This window comes from Xenopus tropicalis, chromosome 8 (genome assembly GCF_000004195.4).
Source record: "Xenopus tropicalis strain Nigerian chromosome 8, UCB_Xtro_10.0, whole genome shotgun sequence".
NCBI classification, from domain to species: Eukaryota; Metazoa; Chordata; class Amphibia; order Anura; family Pipidae; genus Xenopus; species Xenopus tropicalis.
In genome coordinates this window covers 114517022-114539204 of record NC_030684.2, presented here as the reverse complement: position 1 = coordinate 114539204, position 22183 = coordinate 114517022, and the positions used below count along the sequence as shown (strand labels likewise).

General features: G+C 37.8%; 1 protein-coding gene across 11 annotated transcripts in view; it reads left to right on the top strand.

Annotated features, from left to right (window-relative positions):
• The first annotated feature begins 1062 nt into the window (after window positions 1-1062).
• The window catches only part of ccdc9b (coiled-coil domain containing 9B), a 34554-nt gene continuing 13433 nt past the window's right edge, over window positions 1063-22183 (top strand). For 2 of the 11 annotated variants that reach the window (XM_002940497.5, XM_004917298.4), the window contains exons 1-7: window positions 1069-1127; window positions 7605-7647; window positions 11256-11366; window positions 12920-13024; window positions 16220-16345; window positions 17890-18036; window positions 21255-21314. In XM_002940497.5, the coding sequence (XP_002940543.4) occupies window positions 1099-1127; window positions 7605-7647; window positions 11256-11366; window positions 12920-13024; window positions 16220-16345; window positions 17890-18036; window positions 21255-21314 (621 nt within the window). In that variant the 5' untranslated portion in view covers window positions 1069-1098. Of the gene's footprint in view, window positions 1128-5532; window positions 6040-7604; window positions 7648-11255; window positions 11367-12919; window positions 13025-16219; window positions 16346-17889; window positions 18037-21254; window positions 21315-22183 lie in introns of those variants that run through there. The other 9 variants (XM_031891516.1, XM_031891515.1, XM_004917297.4 and 6 more) reach the window with 9 other exon arrangements.

Below are 22183 nucleotides of genomic sequence, written 5' to 3'. Positions count from 1 at the left end.
TCGATATCTGGCTGATTTCAGGCCGGCCCATCTTTAGTGTCCATACATGAGCCGATAAGCTGCCAAATCGGTGTAAGGGAATGATATCGGCAGCTAGAATAAGCCCGTGTATGGCCACCTTAAGGCAGGCCAATACTGCATTATTACTACTTTTGAAATCAATGAACCAACCATTATCCATGGTACATAAATAATGGTCGGGATCCTCCAGCCAGCATACACTTAGGGGCGGATTTATCAAAATTTGAGATTAGAGCTCATCACATAAAAATTCACCCACTTTCTGTTCATCCGTCAGGGATCTTTACAAGTGGGTGAAAGCTAGAGTTCACCGGTTGATAAATATGCTTCTAAAAACCCATAGGAATAAAAAGAAAGTGGGCAAATTTTTCTGTAGTGAGCTCTAATCTCACATATTCATAAATCTGCATCTTACTAAAAACCTTGTTTTGTGCGATTTCAATATGTTCTTATGTGGCCCTAGCTTTAGGTGGGATATGTTGGAGCTTTAAAAATACACAGTGATCATAATAACAAAGCACAGACCTTGCTAACACTGCATGTATTTCCCACTTTATTAGGCTGTCTACTATAGTTCACACAAGTGTTTCTTTTTTTTTGACCTGGTGCAACCTCCTGCTATAAATGATAACATCCCACAGAAATATGTTTAGAACATTTATTTTTATTTTTTTTAAAAAAAAGACAAACAGAGGACGGTAAAACTATTATTGTATTTTTTTTAAAAAGGTTCCTGGCATATATCAGTGGCAGTTACACACCACCAATCTATGTGTGACCTAGCTTCGGCACCATTGACACTTCAACATTTCAAACTAGTACCACACCGTGAGAACCCCGCCCCTTCTCAGTTCTTGCAGCTACATCAAGTGGAATTATCGGCAGATTGCCCAATCAGAACAGATCGGGCCGTACCACTGCGCACAGGGGGTGCCGTACAACGCGGTTAGTTGTTAAAACTTGTGGCCTCGGAACAAACTCCCCTCTGCTTAGCCGGTGTGAGGATGTTACTAGCTGTGGGCGGGGTTCGCGCTGAGTGGCTTTTGGGGCGTGTGCGCGCAGTTTGCGCAGGGAAGTATGGAGTGGGGCAAGGACAGGCGTGCCAGGTAATGGGCCAGCTTTGGTTCCGATAGTTCTTATGGTGTATGCGGTTTAAAGGCGAGGTGCGCATTCCCATGTGTGCAGTACTGGGCAGTGCTGTGCCTCGGCGGCTGTTCCCGGCCCAGAGGAAGAGCGAAAATTCTTGTGGTGCTTTTTATAATGATAGTGTGGCCTGGGTTAACCCTCAGTGTGCTGATTTAAGGACGTTTGTTTCATTGTCTCCTAGGGGTGGTTACGCGTTGTAGTTCAACGAGAGCAGGAGGGCCGTACCATTTTCTCTTTGCTGGGTAAAGCAATTGAACATTGCACATGTCCCTGTGTTCCTAAGCTATGACTTTGTTCACTGTGTTTTGTATCTGCTCAATATCTGAAAGCAGTCCAATTGCATAATACTGTCAGCCATCAGTAGGGGTAGGTATAGTGGGGGAATAGCCCCTTCTCTTACTGGATAATGTTAATGTGCTGAAATTGCTAGTAAATATACTATGGCTCAGTAGCTGTCTATTTCATATATTGTATATCATTCCATGAACCTTGTGCCTTCCTTATTCTGCACTGCATCATTTAATCCCTTCACCACCCCACAGTAAGAAATTCAGTAAGACAATTTATTATTAACATTTATTTATAAAGCGCCAACATATCCCGCAGCGCTGTACAATAAGTGGGTTTCATACATTGGACATACAGAGTAACATATAAAGCAATCAATAACCGATACAAGAGGTGAAGAGGGCCCTGCCCAAAAGACCTTACAATCTACAAGCCAATGGTTAAAAGCAATGGTTAAAATAGAATAATGCTAAGCAACTTTCCAATGTTCATTAATGAAAAAAAATTGTAATGGTTTTAAGGTTATTTATAAATGTATTTGCTATTGAAAGCAGTAATTGTCTGGCTGTTTGTATTCTATTCGCTACTGGTGTAGCAGAAGCCAGCTGAATAACAGGAGAACTACTTTTGCCAGGTTTCGTAACCCATAGCATTGAAGTTTAATTTCAAAAAGTAATTCCTACCTGTTGATTGTTTGCTGTGAGTTACCAGTTGGTGCAAACTTGCAACCTTTATTTATATTGACCCAATTTTGATAGAGGCAGGCTTGGTCAGAACAAGAGGTAATTACAAATTTACTGACAAACACCTTGCCTGTAAATTTGTAATATCAGCCTCGGCTGGTATTTTACCAGCTAGGCTTCTGAAATACTGGCCAGGTGGTAACCCTAGAGACATTGGTCATCCATGCTCCATTTGGGAAAAAACTGAATAGGACATTTGGGTGGGATTATATTGCTGACAGATGTCTGGGTCTTTTACAGTATCTGTTCTGATCTTCGCAATAAAATGTACAATTCCATTCATTCCAATGACATTCAGATGATTTATACAATAGATTCTAGTGTGAACCATTGTCGTATCATTACCCACACAGACACCAGAATGCGAATTATGAAATTCTTCCCAAAAACTTGCAACAGTATTGTATCATTGGGCACATAACTTAACACAATTTATAATTTTTTTAATGTATAAAGGGGCTTGCACACAAATAACGTAAAGTGTGTGGTATTATCAAAAGAATCTCTTTTAAACAGTAGTTTAGAAAAATAATACAAAGTAGAGCTTAATTTAATGAATACACATTTAATCAGGTACATCTGTGCAATACATACCACCAAATTGTGCACAGGAAAAAAAGATTATACAGGGAAGTGGATACTCGTGCCAAAATGCGAATTCCCCCGACTTTTTGGCACAGAAAGCCTTTCTCAAGGGAAATTCTGTGTAAGTAAACAAGTGATATAAATACCCTATTTGAATAAGGTGCTAAACTCTCTCTGCTGTGTGCACGCTTCTTTCCTCGGGGTACGTGATGTTACGTCCCACAGAGTGATGCAGCTCCCTTACCTAGCATATCGTGGTGAAGGCTTCTATATCCTAGCAAAAAACATTCTGCTATGGCTTAACATCGCTTGTAGAGGACTTTCTCGCTTGCAAAAAACATTTCAAAGGGACTGTTTTCTAATGTAAACCTCAATTCAAATGACCAAACACCGACTTAAAGTGATACTGACACTAAAAAACTTATCTTCAAATTATGAATGTACATTAAAATTTACCTATAGGTCACGTTGATAATTTTTTTGCTGATGGGGCTGCTTTTGTAAGTAATTGTTACTTGAAGTTCCTAAACCTGACTGTTTTGCCAACCTGACTGTCCCTTCTCAGTCGGTTATAGCTTCTAATGCTAATGGAGTTCTACTGCACAAATATGGCAGCCCCCTCATAGAGGAACATGGAGGATCAGATAGGTAATTTAAAATCCTTGGGCAAATACTACTTATGGGAAAATTAGAAATAGTATGCAAATACAACGTTATCATTGATGTAAAAAAAGGTTTTATTTTGGGTGCTGGTATCTCTTTAAGAAAAAATAGCCTTAGAAAGAAGCAACACTTTCCCTAATAAAGAACATAGCATTGTTTAAATATACAGTGCATGATGTAAATATAGGCATAAAGTGACGGTGGTTTTCATGGTAAAAACACATTGTTATTATGAGAATACAGCGCATGACAATAAGCATAAATTCATAAACTATATATAAAGTGTCAGTGCAGTATAAATCAGGATTACATAAAGTGACAGTGCATAATATACAGTACATAGTGGCTCAACATCAATCCGAATCCTTTAAAGTCATATCAAACTGTACCAATTGGTTCAGTATACTTAAACTGCATTTTGTGTTTCAGCACAAAAAATGCAGCAGTGTCATATAGTCCCCTATTCAACTTGGTCAATCACCAATTGAAATGTGAAGTCTGTTAAAGTATTGGATAAAACAGAATAAATTGCATTTCAGACCTCTGGCTGGTTATTTAGATACAGCAGGCTCATCCATATGTATGTATGGGTACAGTATGTACTGAAAAAGGTCCCAAGATGTGACTGAAACATTGATATTGCACATTAAAGATTTTATTTAAATTTTTCTGCAAATCCTGCGAGTGCTGAGTCCTTCGTTTCTCTATATGTACAGTATGTAGATAGAAAGCAGGCTGCTTTGCTGTGCTGGAGTTCGGCATTTGATTCAGACTGCGGCCCAGCAGCAGAGCTTGTATGTTCTCACTTTATCTGAGTGGGTTTCTTCCCACACTAAAAAAACATACAGGAAGGTTAGTTGCTATTGAATAAAATTGATCTGTCTGCAGAATGTTAGCTATATTAATAAAGGATAGTTATTATATTACCTTAATTTGTCTTTACTAAGTGGCTAACATACTATACATGCATGTTCACATTAATTCAGCAGTATGTTGCTTTAAAGGAGTACTAAAGATTAACAAAGAGGTAGGCTAGAAATACTGTATATTTTGTTTTGCAATTCTGTACCAATTCAAGATAACTGCTGCCCTTGATAAGGGAGGATCAGTGGCCAGTAGCTCCTCATCATCTTTTCTGCTGATTTACTGCACTTGCTCTGTGCTGCTGTCATTTACCTGAGTTTAGGGACAAGATCACAATATACTGTGTAAACAGAATATAAATGTCACAATATAAGGCTGATTTGTAATTTGGATTCTAGTTGGATGGTAGGTCAGAAACCAGTGCCGTTTCCATCAGAACGTAATAATTAGCCCTGTAGCAGAAGGTTCTATGACAGATGAACTTTAATTTCTGCTTGATGAATCCTAGCTTAGTCGCACAACAGCTGCCCAGAGCATGTGAGTGATTCAGACACGCCTAACAAAATCCAAGATGGTGACCTCCTGTATACAAATTTGAAGGCATGCGTCATTACTGTTATAGAGATTCTGAAACATTATCATGGTGCAGTAAGTATACAAAGTATGTCTTCTACCCATGTTTGTTTTAGGGTTTTGTTCCTTTTAAAGTGGCCATTATACTCGCCAATTATGTAAACGTATTCAGACTTTTGCTAATTTTTTTGAAGTTTGCAAATGCCACTCTTCTGGGCAGAGCAGCAGGGTGCTTTTGTGAAACATAGTCATGATGTTAGCAGTGTTGGACTAATATTATGAAAACCAAAGGAAAAAATAACAATGTAAATGGAGCTCTGACCACTATAGAGAAAGTGAGGTCTGCTTCCACTTTAGTTGCAAAAAGTGCAGTACCCCTTGGTCAGTATTGCCTAAGCTGGTTTGAGTGTATGGAAGTGCCATAGAGCATTACTAGGGTAGGACAGTGCTGCTATTATAAAATAATGAAAGGAAGTCGGTGTATGCCGTCTCTGTTTTGGCCCTGGGCCACTGGAAAATGCATATGAGGCCAGGCAAGTGATGTCATTAGTTTGCCATGAAACTTGGCTACATGACACATTTCCCATACTCGCCTTATTCACAGTCACTACTTACATGCTATGAGTTTTAGGCAAAAAAATGGAAAAACCTTGTTCTTAAAGGCATTCTGCAGTTAAATTTATATATCTCTGCACAGCTATTTGTTGTGCTACAGAATAATGGGATGTGCTTGGATGAGTGTGACCTTTCTAGCTGGCGGAGCGCAGGCACAGTGAAATACCCTGTCTTTGGATGGATTATTCGGCAGCCCGTGCTTTGGCTGGCAGCCCAGAAAAGGCTTTTGTAATGAAAACATGATCTGGTTTTCTGTGCAGCCAGCCCTGAGACCGATGTGCCTCCTGCTCCAGCTCTCTGGAAGCAGCCCAGCCAACATGCACAGAACTGTGAGTGCTCTCTTTGTGCCGTTCCTTTTAAGTGCTTGTGTCGGAAGCCAAAAAGCCAGCTAATTGATTGTGACTTGATGTCCGATGCATCTCTGTGGTGCGCTTTGTTTCAGCCAGTGAGGATATTTCAGTAAATTGACGATACAGAACATGTAGAACGTAGGGTTTGTGTCGCAGCTGTTGGAAATGGGGAACGCGAGTGCTGAGAGTAAGTACGTTTCAGCTTCGCAGCGTGTTCCCAATGCAGCGCCATGCTTGTTATTCTTGCGTCACTATTTAAAGAAAGATATTTTTTGCTTTCTGTTAAAATCTGTGCCCAAAATCTCTCATGAGGATACTGTGCCTTTCACACTGCACATGGGATTGCTGTTCCTTTTTAGATACCAGGATGGTGGCCACTGGCAACAGAGAGATGTTAAAGGGATCAGGGGAATGTAATTAAAACTGCAGGCTCCATTTTTTTCTAATTCATCTTCCCCACTTTGAGTGTGCTCTTCCTTAGAAAAACACCCAGTCCCCAGCCTGGCCAAGACTATATAACAGAATCATCTCTGCTACTGTACCTACCCGCTTCCCTGAATGGGCAAAACTAGTACTTTTATCTGTATTATTTCATCCGAACCCTGATTTTGTATTTTTCATTTGTTGAAACTGATTTCTGTTATACTATACTAATTGCATGGATTTGCCTTTTATATTGTATATTTCTACTGTGCTACTGCTTAATGTATACTTTAACATTCTCACTCATATACATGTACATAAATTAAAGAAATGGATCACTAAGTCCTTTTTCAGGATATCTAAAATAATTAAAGTGAGTTTGCCTACTTCACAGCTGTACAGTTGGACGGAAAGTGCAATCCATTTTGTCAGGCCGGTAATGAGACATTTCCAACAATGTGACGCCTCGGGAAGTATTATGCAGAGCAGCTCTGAACTACGTCAGCAAACTCATATTTATAGAACCGGCTTGTAACGAATAGCTGCCTGTTAAAGGGGTAGTAACACTGTCATATACCCTGAAATATAACATACTGTTTACCATGAGTATCAGATCTACATGAAGTTTTTTTTTTTTTAAGTACACAGTTTCAGAGATTCTATTCAAACCAGCATTCTGCAACATCTAGGTCTCAAGGACCTTAAGTGTGTCCCCCTGACTGCTCAGATGCTCACATATTATGTTTCACGTTGGTGATCCCAGCGAGACTTTTGAGTAAAAAAAAAAAATCAACATTTTAGGTTGTGCAACTATGTTAGAGAGTGTATGCAATTTGTGTGCAACACACGCAGTTTCTCTGATTAGATGGTGAATGAAGCATCATTTTGTTGAAGGTGGCAATGTAAATTAGCTTATGTGCATGTATGCATACAGACATTCTGAGAACTTGTTGAAAACTGCACAGGCTTCCTAGTGGGGCCACAGGTGGGTATGGCTCAGGTCTGGACTAGGATACAAAATTGGCCCTAGCATTTCAAGCAAACAGGCAAACAGCCAAACAGCCCCCTACCAAACCGATAAATAGTGAGTGTCAATGGCATCTTACAGCAGACCCTCTGGCATTTGCCAGAATCCACAGACAGCCAGTCTGGGCCTGGTACCGCTGGTGAACATGGATGCTGACATGATTAAAACTCCTGTTTCTGTCAGATGTACCGTATTTATAAATTCACCCTGACCATTGGGCGGTGCCTACACTTACACAGATCCATCATATCGTGAATTTTGTGTTTATAAAAAGTTCCAAACTTAAATGAACAATTTTTCTTTTAGATTGAATCCTGAATCTTTTGTAATGGATGATGAATGTCAGAAAGTAAGTGACGCGCATCTTTTTTTATTTAATCACATAAGCCTATAGCTGTTTCTTCACTAGAGATGCAAAAATAGCAAATAGTATTTTATGCTTGGCCTGTTGTTAGAAACAAAATAAAGTAATTTGTTGCATGTGCTCACTAAGAAATCACCTTAGAACTATAATAAATTAATAAGGTGACACAGATTCAAAATTCACTGCTGTTTTCTTGTGGTTTCCTGTACACTGTGGTTATTGGAGAAGGAAAGGCATTTTATTGTCAATAGAAATAGTGCAATCTAAAATGCTATATTTATTCTGTAGAAAGAACAACCCAAGAAGCTAACTTTTTTTTAATTTAAGATAGCAACTGCCATTTTAGCTTGGTCTCAGTAACTTCTGTGCTGCAGCTTTGGCTGCTGGTAGCAGAGAGAGGGAATGGGGCGAGAGGAGCAAACTAAGCAGACTCGTGTTGTGCTCTAAAGGATTTTTCTGAGAGAAGAAAGTCTGATACTGAAGAACATGTGTACACGAAAAAAGAACATAAATCCTGTGTTAATTTTGATAGGACTCAATGCAGTTTTTCTGTGTGTTGATTTATTTGCATAGACCTTTGTGATAAAGCTTCCTGAGTTTTAACCTTTTCTTCTCCTTTAATTCCATTTTAAAGGTGTTAAATACAAAAAAGAGAAAAATATTAGTGTGATGTAGACAGGGGTTTTCATTTCATTAGCTATCTGGTTGTTAGAGTCCGTTGTACGTGGGCAAACCAAGCAGTAGTGTGAGTAAAAGACTGAAATGTGAATAGGTGTGTAGCAGGTATGGGATCTATTATCCTGAAACCTGTTATCTGGAAGCAGTTATCCAGGAAGTTCCAAACTACAGGAATGTCATGTCCCATAGACTTCTATTCTTTTTTTATTTTGTTGAACTGGTGATCAAAGCACCCATATTTATATTGGAGGATGTTTTATGCATTGAAATCTGTGCTAGCTGTTTTTGTATGTTTTAGCTAATTTAGAAATGCTAAAAAAAAATAAACATGGAGATCAGCTGAAATTTGCAAGGATAGAAAAGTCTATAACATAGTAAAAGTTAGCATAAAGGTGAACTACCTATTTATGGTGAACGACCACGTAGCCTCAGCAAAATGATGTCCATAAAAAGCATTATACTGTCCCTTTAATCATTTTAGCAATTTTTATTCTCTGAATGGTATGCAGGGGCCTCAGCTTCGACACTGCTGTTAATATTGATTGTTTGCATGGCTTTTGGAAGTTTTAGAGCTTTAGAGGCCAGAGTAAAGGAGCTGCTTTTCTTTCAGCTCAGAACTGGGCACCTGTCAGCCATATAACATGAACTTTAAATTCCAGATGTAATGGTGATCCGCTAAAGGGCCTGTTTCCAGTAGGGATGCACCAAACTCAGTTTTTTGGGTTCAGCCGAACCCCCGAATCTGAATTTGGTTCGGCCAGGACCGTGGATTCGGCCGAATCTGAACCCTGTCGAATAACGGAACTGATTCCTAGTTTGCAGAAAACTTCTGCACTGATTATTTGGTTGATTAACGCTTGGTTGATCCAGCAACCCTTTACTTTTCAGAAAACTAGATTCCAACAGCATGCCATAAACATAATATCTACACTTCTTTTGTTTTCTATTTAAATAACTATGAAAAGCATTATGTCTGTGCATGCTGATGCTTAAAGGGTAAGTAAACCTTAAAGAACTTTAACGTAAACCTTAAAAGAAATAATGTAAAATTGTGTGGGGTGCTCTTCTAAGCACCTTTTTTTTGTTTCGAAGTTAGAAACTTTCCTGAGCTAATAAACATGAGAACAGTTCTCTGACATACTCTTCTTGACTTTACGGTTAAAAGAACTGACCAGCAGGTGTCATTGTTACAAAATCTGTTATATTGGCAGTTAATAATGTAGGTATGTATGTCTTTATATAGTCCTAATTATGTCAGCAGTTCTGTATGGCAGAACAATAATTTAATACAACAAATAGGGGGGTCATAACAATAATAGATAAATACAAAGCAACGCAATAAATACAAGGTACGGTCAGAGACAAAAGGATGGAGGCCCCTGTCCCATAGAGCTTATGGCTTAAATTTTTATAAACAGCTTAATAGCTTTAATGCAAACAAAAAATAATGTAAATGATTAGAAGAGTATCCTGAACAATTTTACCATGCTGATCAAGCACATCCTTACAGCAGAGAAGTACTTTATTATGACTTCAATCTGAAATAGGTCATTGTAACATATTGTATTTTTTTCATTAAAGTTCATTTAAATTTCTTATGAGTCAGAGTCGGTATATTTTTGCCGACTCCAGGTACCCAGAATTGCTTCTGACTCCACTGGGACTCCACTGCTGTACCTTAAACTGCTATGACATTAGGTTGTCTGCTTTGCTTAGCTTTCAGTATTCTTATTTCAACAATTCAGCTTCTCAAATTTTGTGTTATATTTTGTGAGAAAACTGTATAGACTTAGAGGCTGTTTTGGGAGATTCTCTGCTGATCCATTATAAACCGCAACTATAAGAGAAGCTTTTCTATGCACAGGGAGTGTTTAATAGATATGCAACAGGGTGCTTTAGGTAGAAGAGATTCACTACACTGGATTGCTGAGAGAGAAGTTGTGTCATCTGCAACAACAGAAATTTCATGAACAAACATCAATTTCATTCAAGGGGCATTATAACCCCTTGTTCAGTGAGTTCAGTGAATAGGGCTTGTGCTGAACATACTATTTCTGGTGCTTTAAGCAGGAAAAATGTATGGGTTTTTGTTATTTCTTGAGCTAAACAGGGAAACTGAAGCTACTCCACATTTGGGCTTTGTGTGGGACATTGCCTACAACTAGTCTCCTTGTGGGAAATTAGCCTTAGATTTCATTATGCAGGTGGGATAACCTTGCAAGAAACAAACATGGAGTAGTATCAGTGTTGTTGTTTGCCCTGTGTAGCTTAAAAACAACAGATTTTTCCTGATTAAAATTGGAAAATGTATGTTTAGCACAAGGGTTGTTAATGCACTCATATTAAATAAGGGGTCAGCTGCTTTTAAAGTAAAAGAATCCTTTGAAAAAGCTGAAAGCCCATTATGGTAGACAGACCACAAGAATTGTGATCTGTCGGAAAGAGAATTAAGATAGGAATGTATTGGCAGACAACTGAGAATTTTATGCTTTCACAAGATAGGAATGTATTTGACTGGAATATGATCAGGTACAGAAAGTTGGCTCTAAATCCGACATTTGTGTCATGCTGCTATAGGTCTAGACTTGCAGTAGTATTGACTTGTTACTCTCTTTAGAGATTTAAGACTTTCTATGATGTATTCCTTTATTAGTGGAAGTTTTTTCAGACTAGAGGCCTGGTTACCTGATGTCGCCCATTATTCATTTTTTTTCCCCCTCAATTTATATTAGCAGCACCTGATGTTATGATAGCTTGTTTGATAGGGTACATGCAAACCTGTACTCAGTCTGTCACTCATGGCCAGTCAATAGTACATGTACTTAGGCAGCAATGCAGGTAAAGCATCTTCTAGAGCTCTCCATTATCTTGTATGGCATCAAGATAATTTGGTGCATGTCCTATTTCTGTTTAAGCAGGAGGCTGTACCTGATGGGGAAGTTAAAAGGAAACAGAAGGATGCAGAGCTTGATAAAAAGATTGAAGCACTGAGAAAAAAGAATGAAGCACTTATACGACGGTATCAAGTATGTAGCAGATAAATGTTTGCAAAATGTGTATGCTAAAAAAATAACTATATAGTAACTCTTAATAACTGCCTTCATTGAATCACCACCTCAGGATGGGAAACATGGGGTGGGGGCAACCAAAATAATCACTCAGTCACTCAAGATATCGCTGAACCTCTGATCTGGTGGGGGTACCACATGAGTGCAGAATAGCCCCCCTGAGTGCCAAGCACTTGTGTCCATCGCAGCCCCCCCCCCCCACACACACCCTTATGTTGGATTTACTGTTAATGACCGCAAAGGTCAGTGTTTAATGTGCAGTTTAGGCACATTGTCCACCTCTTAACCTCAGAGATGCTTTCATTCTCGGATTGTCCTTCAGAACAGGCATTCTCTGCCCCTCCCCTGCAAACATTTCACTAATGTCCTGTCTATTGCTGCCCACATTCTCCAGCTAACTGGGCAAACCATGCAAATCTGTGAAAAGATTACTTGCTGGAAATGAACATAGTAAAGACTTTTGCCTTGCAACTTAGTGTACATTTATGTGTGGCATATTTAAGATTTTAAAATATTGTAATGGTGATGATTGTATGTTGTAATAAAGTTACCATTATTTAAGGGGATACTGTCATGATTTTTATGGTGTACTTTTTATTTCTAAATTACAGTTTGCATAGCAAATAATTCACTCTGCCATTTAAAATTTTATTCTTGAACCAACAAATGTATTTTTTAGCTGTAATATTGGTGTGTAGGCGCCATCTCAGTGCATTGTGCCTGAGTCTGAGCTTTCAGAAGGAGCCAGTGCTACACATTAGAACTGCTTTCAGCTAACCTATTGTTTGTCCTACTCACATGTAATTGGAGGAGTCCCAAGCCGGACTTGGATTTCTTACTATTGAGTGCTATTCTGATACCTACTGGGAGCTGCTATCTTGCTCCCTTCCCATTGTTCTGTTGATAAGCTGCTGATTGAAGTTTATCAGAGCACAGGTCACATAGCTGTGGCACCCTGGAAATTGAAGAATATGGCTATCCCCACGTGAAATTTCAAAATAAAATAGAAAAAATGTTTGCGCTTCTGAGAAACGGATCTCAATGCAGGATTCTGCTGGAGAAGCTCTATTAACTGAACTGATTTTGAAAAAAACATGTTTTTCCATGCCGTATTCCTTTAACCCTAATTTTTAAAGCATTCAAAAGGTCTTAGTTGGTGAGGCAAGTTTAATCAGAATGCAGAAATGTGTAAAACAGCTTAAAAATAATTAGTGTCTGCCTTGATATGGCCAACCGACAAGTCTAACAGTAATGCTTAATTAGTGTTTATTATCTGCTTGGATACTGGTACAGTGTGCGCAGCAACAGGTGAACATTTTTGTCAATGGCAAATAAACAGGGTGGTAGGGGCCCAAATCAGCTGGATAAACCACGGCATGCGACATTAGCTTTAGTCTCCCCAAACAAAAACAATCACACTCTGCTTATGATTTCACAGATGCACATCCCACATCATGACAGCAACTGTCCCTCTAATGAAACTTTATTTTATGAAACTTTATTTTTTACAGGAAATCGAAGAGGATAGAAAGAATGCAGACAAAATTGGCATGGCAGTCACCTCGCGGAGACCTAAACCTGAAAGCCTAACCATTACAATTACAAAGACGCCTAATGTAATTTTTTTTGTGATTGAATCTGTAGAATTACATTTGAGTTGAATAGCAAGTATCTGTTACTGTTTTTCTTATCAACCATTACATTTTAAAGGCCCACTATGCCATCACATTTTCTTTACCTAATAGAGTTACCTGATCTTGACAGCATTTGATAATTGGTCAGCTGTCAGGGATATCTATGGTACAGGTATAGGACCCATTATCCAGAATGCTCGGGACCAAGGGTATTCCGGATAAGGGGTCTTTCCGTAATTTGGATCTCCATACCTTAAGTCTACCAAAAAATCAATAAACCATTAATTAAACCCAATAGGATTGTTTTGCATCCAATAAGGATTATTTATATCTTAGTTGGGATCAGTTACAAGATACTGGTTTATTACTACAGAGAAAAAGGAAATTAGTTTTAAAATTCTGAATTATTTGATTAAAATGGAGTCTATGGGAGACAGGCTTTCCGTAATTCGGAGCTTTCTGGATAATGGGTTTCCGGATAAGGGATCCTATACCTGTACTCTTCATAGCATGGAACACACCCTAGGCTTCTCAGCTTGTAATGACTACCATTTACGTTCTACTTTGCAGCCTTGGAGTCCAAGATGAGGCTTCTGAGCCAACATCTTTTTCTCCATAACATACAAAGCAAATTTCATGTCTAAGAATACAGTATATACGTTTGTAGAAGTTTGCAGTAACAGAGCATTGGCTTTCTTTTAGCAAAGCTTTCTGGATTCTGAAGCACCAAAGTGTTATGCCTGAAAAAGCACCTTCCCCAGATAACTGTGCAGTGCTATACTTGGCTTCAGCTCTAAGCTTGAATTTCGGATCAGCAGCAAAGCTCAGTTACAGATTGTTAGACCAGGTGGCAAATGAATTCTGAGATGAAATATGTTTTTTATATATATATATATATATTGAGATATATATATATATATATATATATATAATCTCAAACTCAACAGTAGAAAGCACTCACAGCTACAGCATCAATCAGGTCAGTGATTTATTTCAGCATACCATCTACGCGTTTCGATCACCACAGGATTGTCATCAGGATGATAGACAGGAAGTGAAGTGTCAGGTTAAAAACCCGCAGTATCCAATCAGTGTTTATACAACATTAACCCATTCAATAACATGTGCAAAGTGTAATCAAATACCAGGCACTTAAAAAATCCCCATATGATCAAAAATAAAATAATTATCAAACATCTAGACTCATGATAATACATAAACTAGGACATACAGTATCCCATATATATCAATGTAGTAAGCCACATGGCAAAGCTCATAGTGAAATATAATTTTAAAGCACATATAAGTCAATCTATCAGGACACATGACAAAGTCACATGTCATATCTAAAAATTGAGTTTATAAATATCACCATTAACTTCAATACTCATCTAAACTCATGCTAATACATAGACTAAGACATATCCCATATATATCAGTGTAGTAAGCCACATGGCAAAACTCATAGTGAAATATATTTTTTTAAAACACATATAAGTCAATCTATCAAGACACATGACGAAGTCACATGTCATGTCTAAAAATTGAATTTAATTACTACACTGATATATATGGGATATGTCTTAGTCTATGTATTAGCATGAGTTTAGATGAGTATTGAAGTTAATGGTGATATTTATAAATTAAAGTTTTAGATATGACATGTGACTTTGTCATGTGTCCTGATAGATTGACTTATATGTGCTTTAAAATTATATTTCACTATGAGCTTTGCCATGTGGCTTACTACATTGATATATATGGGATATGTCCTAGTTTATGTATTATCATGAGCCTAGATGTTTGATAATTATTTTATTTTTGATCATATGGGGATTTTTTAAGTGCCTGGTATTTGATTACACTTTGCACATGTTATTGAATGGGTTAATGTTGTATAAACACTGATTGGATACTGCGGGTTTTTAACCTGACACTTCACTTCCTGTCTATCATCCTGATGACGATCCTGTGGTGATCGAAAGGCGTAGATGGTATGCTGAAATAAATCACTGACCTGATTGATGCTGTAGCTGTGACGTAACGTTTCGGTCCCCATATATATAATGGGGTTTTTTTGTTATTATCTAGCATTACGTTGAGAAACAAGGTACTAGTTTGTAGTACTAGGTAGAACAGTGCATGTGTTCAACACCAGTGCTGTCTCTAAGGTGATAAGACTTGAATGTATGCAATTAATAAGAGTAATAAGAAAAAAACATTCTGCTCTGCACGTACCTATGTGCACACCACTGTGGTTTGGGGATTATTGCAGGTACAGAGTTGAGTTGGTGATCAAAATCCGCCCACTTGTGCCATAGGCCTGCAGCTCTTTTTTATTGTTTAGATTGATATTTCTTCTACAATCCTGTGTCAATGATTGCACAGCTTCAGAGAATGTATAGAACAAACCACATGCATCAAACATATAAATAAAGGTTGGTGTTAACTGTACATATTATGGAATGATAAGGTTGTCTCTGTTAGAAAAGTATAATATAAATCTGTACAATGAAATGAGTATTGCAGAGGTCAGTCCCTAAGTTCTTTTAGAAATGATGTGGTTTTTGAACTCTTAAGGACCTATTATAGCTCTGGATATCTATGATAGTATGTTAGGTATAATCATAATGGAAGGGTTGCATAAACTTTCATGTGCAATTCATGTAAAGCCCTTCATGGTAATACAAAATCAGCAATAGCATCAATGCATTTTTATATTTTAGTGTCCATATATCTTAACTGCAACAGACAAGCACTGGTGGAAAGTTTTTAGCGTATTTGGGTATTTTAGCAAGCAAGCAGGTATGTCATGCTAAACAGAATAACAGTGAAAGGGTAGATGTAGCACTTAGTGTTGCCCAGTTAAACAAGTTGCAATTTTAAAGGGGACCTGTCATTTTCAAATCAAACATGAAACCCAAATTATTTATTGTTTATTTAAACATCCAAGGAAGCAGGATTTAAATAATTTATTTAATGTAAGTAAGTTTATTTTGCCTGAGCAACACAATAGAAAAGAATTTGGAATTATTTTAGAGCGTTAGGTCACCTTACAGTTTAAAAATGGCTTGAAAATTTATCGTAAATGTAATTGCATTTGAAAGTGGTAAACAAGATGAAATAATTTAAATATTTTTGCATCATTTGGCATTGATTGGTTTTCTCTCTTTTTAGGAGAAAAGAGTTGTAAGTGAAAGCTTTATTGGCCTCAGTGACAGTGAGGAGGAAGATGAGCAGAGCTTTACTTTCCGCATGGGGAAAAAAGTTGAGCTGGAAGTTACAATGGACAAAAATTCTAAGGTTGGTAATGCAATGCTTTATGTAGGTATGATTGTATATGGCTGCTTACCTTTGTGCCTTTGGCTGAAGGTTGTTATAATGAGCTAAGCTCGCGCAAGACAGCAAAACAGACTGTTAACTCACATGGCAGGAGAAGTTTTTGTATATAGGTGCTTAATTGTATTTGGCTCCACTCTGAACACAGTGCTCTGTGTTCTAATTAAGTAAGTAACAGAACTGGAATTGACAGTGTCGTCTCAAATTGCATCTAGAGGTAAATTCAGCCTTGAATCCACAGATTACATATTACATCAAGTCAAACCCCACCAAATGAACCCCAGTGCACATATATGCTGTGGATATAAAGAGTCTACACAAAATAGCAGGTTTTTGTTTAATAAAAAAAGAAACTGAGATAAATCCTTTTATAACTTATTCCACCTTTATTGCAAAATTGCAATCTATCCAAAGAAGTGGAAACAATCAGAAACAATTTAGTGAAAAAAGGATATCATACAAAAAACTGTTTGCATTAATGCGCGCACCCCCTAATCTAATACTTGAAGCACCTTTATCAGTGTATATCAGTTTGGCACATCTGGACACTACTTGCAGAAATTTCCCAGATCTGTGATTGCGAGGGCATCTTGTGTGCACAGCTCTCCTCAGATCACCCCACAGATTTTCAATCGGATTAAGGTCTGGTCTCTGACTGGGGCTTTCCAGAACACTGATCCTCCTTTGGTGAAGCCATTGCTTTGTAGATGTATGCTTTTGTGTCACTGTCATGCTGAAAGGTGAAGTTCATCTTCAGCTTCCTAACAGATGTATGAAGGTTTTGTTACAAAGTTGACCGATAATTGGAGCTATTCATGATTTCATCTACCTTGACAAAAGCGCCTCCACCATGCTTAACTGTGAGTATGGTGTTCTTTTTTTTTTCTATTCAAGCTTTATTTAGACAAAAATAGAAACATCATAGAAAGATACATTTTGTACATTGGTTTTCTTCTCATTTGCATGTACTTTCTAGTCATATCTGCACATTTGTTACTTGTATTGTTTTAGTTGAACATCATATTTTTATACATATCAACAATAAAAAAGAAACTTATACATTCGGTAGTTGTGTACTAGTCTTTTTCAGCTTTTACTCTTTTTGTGCTATTGCTTCTGTATTTTGGTGTTTATTTTATTTATGGTTTTATTCGCCCTGTTCATATTACCTATTCTCTACTTGCGCTTTTGTTAATAGAGTATGGTGTTCTTGTGATGATGTGTTGAGATATTTTTTGTGCCAAACATACCTTTTGGACTTATGGCCATATAGTTCAACCTTGGCCTCATCAGACCATAATACGTTTTTCTACATGGTTGTAGGAGACTTGCTATACCTTTTTGCAAAGTTTAGCCAGGCTTGGCTGTTTTGCTCTGTGGGTAAAGGCTTTCGTCTTGCTACCCTACCCCCATGTAGAGTGTTTTCATCTTGCCAAGGACTGACCCAGAGCTACCCTACCATGGGTGTACATAGGTAGAATTAACTTTTTATGGTTACCTTTCTACAGGGCAAGAGAGTAGTGGCAAAGAAGACTGGCCAAGACAGTGTGCATGGCAAAACTGAACCCCCAGGCTTAACTAATGACCGACAGATGGATAATTTATTCACTTTTGGCAGAGGACGTCGTATGCAGATTGCCATTACAATGGAGAATGTGAGTGTTTCTGGTAATGATACTATACTGTCCACCGGTTTAGGTGTTTTTATGATATATTTTAATTTATTTTTTTTTTGTTAGTTGAGCACACCTATTTGTTACATAAAGGTTTTAGTAAGTTCTTTCAGGTACCTGTTGCCTGAAGTTTAAAGGACTAGAAACATCAAAAAAAATTGTAAAAGACGCACCAGTCCTGGGTTCTTTACACTAAGCACTGCACTGCACTTTTTTAACCCAGTTTTCCCCTGTTCAGATTCTAGCAGGGAGCCTGCGCAGCAAAGAATTTGTTCTGTACTGTACATATACTCACCCAGGGTGACCAGTCTTTAGAGTACATTTTTGAATAAGAGGAACTCAGGGCCATGTTAGAAGAAGCGTACCTAGAATCCCCTTGGTTGGGGGGCAGGAATTTTACTTTAATTTAGATGCCCTATTTCTTTCCTGTATATAAAAAATGCATTTCTTTGATATAGAACTCCCTTATCATTTTTTTTTTTTTATTGCTGTGTTTGCTGTCAGCTCTACCGTGTTGTAAGATCAATAAAGGGAATGTAAATCCTAATGGAAACCTTATGTAAATGTACTCTGAGCACTTTTGAGCAAATTTCAGTAATGTAATACTTTTAGTGGTTTCTGAGATATCTGCTTTAGACTGCTAATAGACTTACTGTACTTTTGACTTAGTAATTTAAAGTTAGTCTCCCTTTGCTGCTATAATAGTCATTGAAGTAGGACAGAAATTCTTTTTTTTTTTTTTAAATTTCCTGAAATGTTCATCTTTTCACTCCCTCTGATTTAAATACAAGTATTACAGAATTTTACACTTCCAAAAATGACCTGAAGATGGTGGCAAATTAAAAAAAAAAAAAAAAAAAACAACAAAAAACAAAGTCCTCAGATGCAAATGCCAAAACTCCTCTATTTTTTTAGATAGCTTGCACAGTAAAGTTTGGTCCATGGTTTTTATGCATCAATGTAGTATATCAGATTGTGAACTTTTGTAACTATAAGGTGCTTGCAAATTAAAGTTCTCTCTTATTACACTATATGACAAAAGTATCCATTCCCCTGCCTGTCCAACATATTGTATGTAAATATACAGTTGGTCCTCCCCTTGCTGCTATAACTAAGAATGCACCGAATCCACCATTTTGTGTTTTGGCCGAACCCCTAATCCTGCGTGAAAGATTCGGCCGAATACTGAACCGAATCCTAATTTGCATATACAAATCAAGCTGCATAAGGGACAATGAGAACCACGCACACAGCGAAAAAGTTTTTAACTTCCGTGTTTGTGTGCAAAACGTCACATGATTTTAAGGATTTGGTTTGGCCAGGACCATGGATTCAGCCGAATCCTGATTAAAAAGGCAGAATCCCAAATGGAATCTTTGATTCGGTGCATCCCTAGCTATAAGTCTCCCCTCTCCTTTGAAGGCTTTTTTGGAACATTTGTTGAAAATTCCTTGCATTTGGCAACAATAGCATTAGTGAGGTTGGGCTAAAAAGGGGTTAAAGACCTGTCATCCTAAGACATAACTCCAAATTATTTTCTATATTGTTAGTTGAGCAAAATAAACTTTACTTACTCTATGTAAATAATATAAATCTTGTTTCTTTCTGTCTTGGAATTACTCAATCAAAGCAAGCAAGCAGGCAGGCACCATTTTGTGGACACTGTTATTAAGGCAAGCTTTGTATCATGCCAAAATCTTGTTTATGTGCCAGTATGGGGGGGACCAGATGCCTATGCCCATGCACTGGCTATGCAATTAGCTGGTGAGGAGGGAGGGGAAAAGTGAGATGTGCAGTGACATCTAGGTAGTGCTGAACAGAAAGCTAAAGTAATTGTCTGCCCCGCCTCTATACCTAAGGCATAGAGGCGGGGCAAGCAATATATGATTGACAGCTGGGATTTTTAATTGCCTTTATAATGGGTTTGGATGTGTTAATATAAAAATGAATTTGGGTTTCATGTTTAATTTGAAAAGGACTTTTATTATACAGCTTTTTATGTCTGGGTGACGGGTCCACTTTAATATCAGGCTGCTCCCATCTTAGCAATCTTAATCAGGGAGTGGTTTTAGAGAGTGACTGATATATGAATAGTAGAGGGGCTGAATAGAAAGATATGTAATAAAAAGTAACAATGACAATCAAATTGGGGTCAGCGACCCCCATTTGAAAGGAAAGAGGCAAAAGAAATAATTCAAAAACTATAAAAGATAAAAAAAAAAAAAATGAAGACCAATTGAAAGTTGGAAAGTCTGAATTGGTCATTCTACAAAGTTCACCTTATTTGAAACATTTGTGAGGTTGCTGATTTTCATGCACTTTCAGTGAAACATACATATATAGGTATTTATGTGTATATATAATTTTTTATTTTTTTTTTACTTGTAGATGTGTTTTTTGTTTTCTTCTTTTTATGTCCGTTAGGGCAAAGGTATACAGGGCAATTTTCAGATATTTTGCCATACAGCAGTACTTGCTTTGTGGAGGCTTTCGTGAGCAAATTTTGTTCATTTTTGTGTAAAAGGACAGTGCTGCTTCTTTTAGCCTCATTCATTTCTTTGGGACAGATATCCTATTGCAGCTATCATGTCAGGGCTGATCTGCTTCCTTTTATGGTCAGAATCTTTGGACAAAAAGAATGCTATGTCAGCTGGCAAACGCTCCAAACAATAACACCGAACAAGGCGATTGAACTGGAACGTGTAGTACGGATATGCACATTTGGCACAAATAATGCTTGCTTACCTGATTGATCCTGAATATAGTGCAAACAGGAACCCAGAAATATCTTCTGCAACACAGTCTGGGGGAAAAAAGCACTGTGCCCACAAGCAGATGTTGTGACACTGGCATGGGAAATGGTTACTTTCAGCATTTAAAGGGACAAAATACCCTATTAGTTGGGTAGGGTTCATGTTCACAACAGGTTCCATACCTGTATTCCAAACAGGCAGTGTTCCTTCTTGGAGCTGTAGGCCCTGGGCTGCCAACCTGAAATCCCTGCTTATATTCTTACCTTTTCTAGTAGAATATCTCACTGATGAAGAACAAATGACTTCCTCATGGGGATGTCAGTAAATGTCTCTCAGTTATCATTCTAGATGGCAAAATCAACTGATCATAGTGTGAATTAATGTAGAACGCTGCAGAACATGCTGACACTAAAGAAATAAGTGCCACTTGTTGCATTGTTATTTTAGGAGCAGACGAAGAAAAGCAATGAAAAGAAGAGGACGTCCTCTACCAAAGAGCAGAACAAGGTATTTTGCTTGCAACTTCTTTCATCCATCTGAGAGTTAACTCAAAGAACCCCCCCCCCCACTTCTATATTCTAATCTGTTTGATCAGCATCATACTGTATATTTATTGTAAAAGCTCAGCTCTTTTGTTTTCTGCCATAGAGTGACTGTTCATAATGCCTATTAGTTAGCCTACATGTGGCTATTTTGGCTTGCCTTTAGTATTATTCATCCGTGTCTAGCACATTGACCATTACTGTTTTATTTGCATCACACAAAGTTTAAGGTCTATTTTTTCAAAGGTAAGAAGGCCTGTTATTACCCAAAGATTAAAAAGTGATGAGCAAGTGATCAGTAGATACTAATGCAGTGTTGCAGTACAACATAAGTGCTTGCACAAATATATTCATTATTACTGTACCAATAGGCTAGTGCCACACTGGGTGGATTCTTGGCCTGTGGATAAATGCAGGCTGAGAATCGGCCCCTAAGCTAGAAAAATACAACTCATAGTTGTGGTTGCACCCGGAGCTACTGAGTCAGCCCAGGAACAACCAGAATTCAGTGCAAAACAGTGACTCTGGATGCAGGCACAGGGGTGTTTATTAGCCGGCCGAGAATTGGCACTAACCTTATGGAATGATTTAGGGCACTTGTCTGCCCCCATCAGAGCTACATACAATTATCAGTTCCAAAGAGCTTGAATTGCCTGGATTGACATTCACTTTAGATTATATGTAGTTAATCTTTGTTATTTTTGTTCCAATATGAAGTTTGTTTACCTAAGCAACTAGGCTGTGATTTGAAAAATCATAACAATAAAAGGCTAGTATCATAATAAATCCTGTATGGCACGTCATCTAGATAAAGGCAGAATATTATATGCATAA